Source organism: Geospiza fortis, unplaced genomic scaffold, assembly GCF_000277835.1.
Source record: "Geospiza fortis unplaced genomic scaffold, GeoFor_1.0 scaffold54, whole genome shotgun sequence".
Lineage (NCBI taxonomy): Eukaryota > Metazoa > Chordata > Aves > Passeriformes > Thraupidae > Geospiza > Geospiza fortis.
This window is the reverse complement of record NW_005054301.1, coordinates 15,854,161-15,855,069: the sequence shown is the minus strand read 5'-3', so window position 1 is coordinate 15,855,069 and position 909 is coordinate 15,854,161. Positions and strand designations below refer to the sequence as shown.

The 909-nt window shown below is 54.1% G+C and overlaps 1 protein-coding gene across 1 annotated transcript in view; it reads left to right on the top strand.

Annotated features, from left to right (window-relative positions):
- Positions 1-909, top strand: part of LOC102032925 (retinol dehydrogenase 12) — a 9,865-nt gene that overhangs the window by 1,644 nt on the left and 7,312 nt on the right. The window contains exons 2-3 of the mRNA XM_031064777.1: positions 5-97; positions 238-356. Coding sequence (XP_030920637.1) covers positions 5-97; positions 238-356 — 212 coding nt within the window. The remainder of the gene's footprint in view (positions 1-4; positions 98-237; positions 357-909) is intronic.

Sequence of the window (909 nt, the reverse complement as noted above, 5' to 3'; positions counted from 1 at the left end):
GGAGCCCGGGGGCGGGGCCGCGCTCGGGAAAGCGCAGGGGATTGGGGGGCGCGGTGCCGGTGTCCGGTCGCGATGGGGTCGTGACCAGCCGTTTCAGGTAGGGGCGCCCGCGACTCCCTGGGGCCCGGGGCGCAGCGGTGAGCCCGAGTGTTGATGCGAACCCCCAGGTTCTGGGTGCTGAGCCCCGGACGGGGCCCGCTAAGGAGGCAGAAGTGACTGGTGCCTCCCCTCTTGCAGGCGGTATGTCGCTGGAGGACGGTGTAAGTCGACAGCAAGGCTGGAGGGGAAGGTGGTGATAATCACAGGAGCCAACACAGGCATCGGGAAAGAGACCGCCAGAGACCTCGCACGAAGAGGCAAGTGCTGTCTCGTCAGCAGACATCCCTCTGCAGCCGGAGTGGCTGTGCCTTGTGTCAGTATACCCTTTTCTGGACCTAAGGAAGACGTGTTGTAGGCTTATATAGAAGCAAACTGGATTCCAGAGTTACTGCAGATGAGCCCAAGTGCTGTTCTTTCAGAGGCTGTAACCACTGAGGTGCAAAGTTCCCAGTTCCTCAACTCTTTTCATTGCTTGCACTCCAAAAATGTTCCTTGGGGACATGAAAATGTGTTGCATTGCAACTGATTTGAGAGGACTGGGGAAGCTCCTGCACTCTGCCTGTATGAAGTTGGTAAATGCCATAGGTCCACCACTGTTTGCTTTAGTTATGTTTCAAGCTAATTTGATGTAAATGTTATTTGGCTAACTGGTAAGAAGATTAAACTACCTGTTCACAATCCATTTAGAAATCACTCTGGCTGGAATCCATCACCTTTATGTGCCCCTGGCTTGATGTTCCCATTATAGAGGCAGATAACAACCCTATCATACCAGTGTTGTTGTATGCACTCCTGACCTGGGACAACATG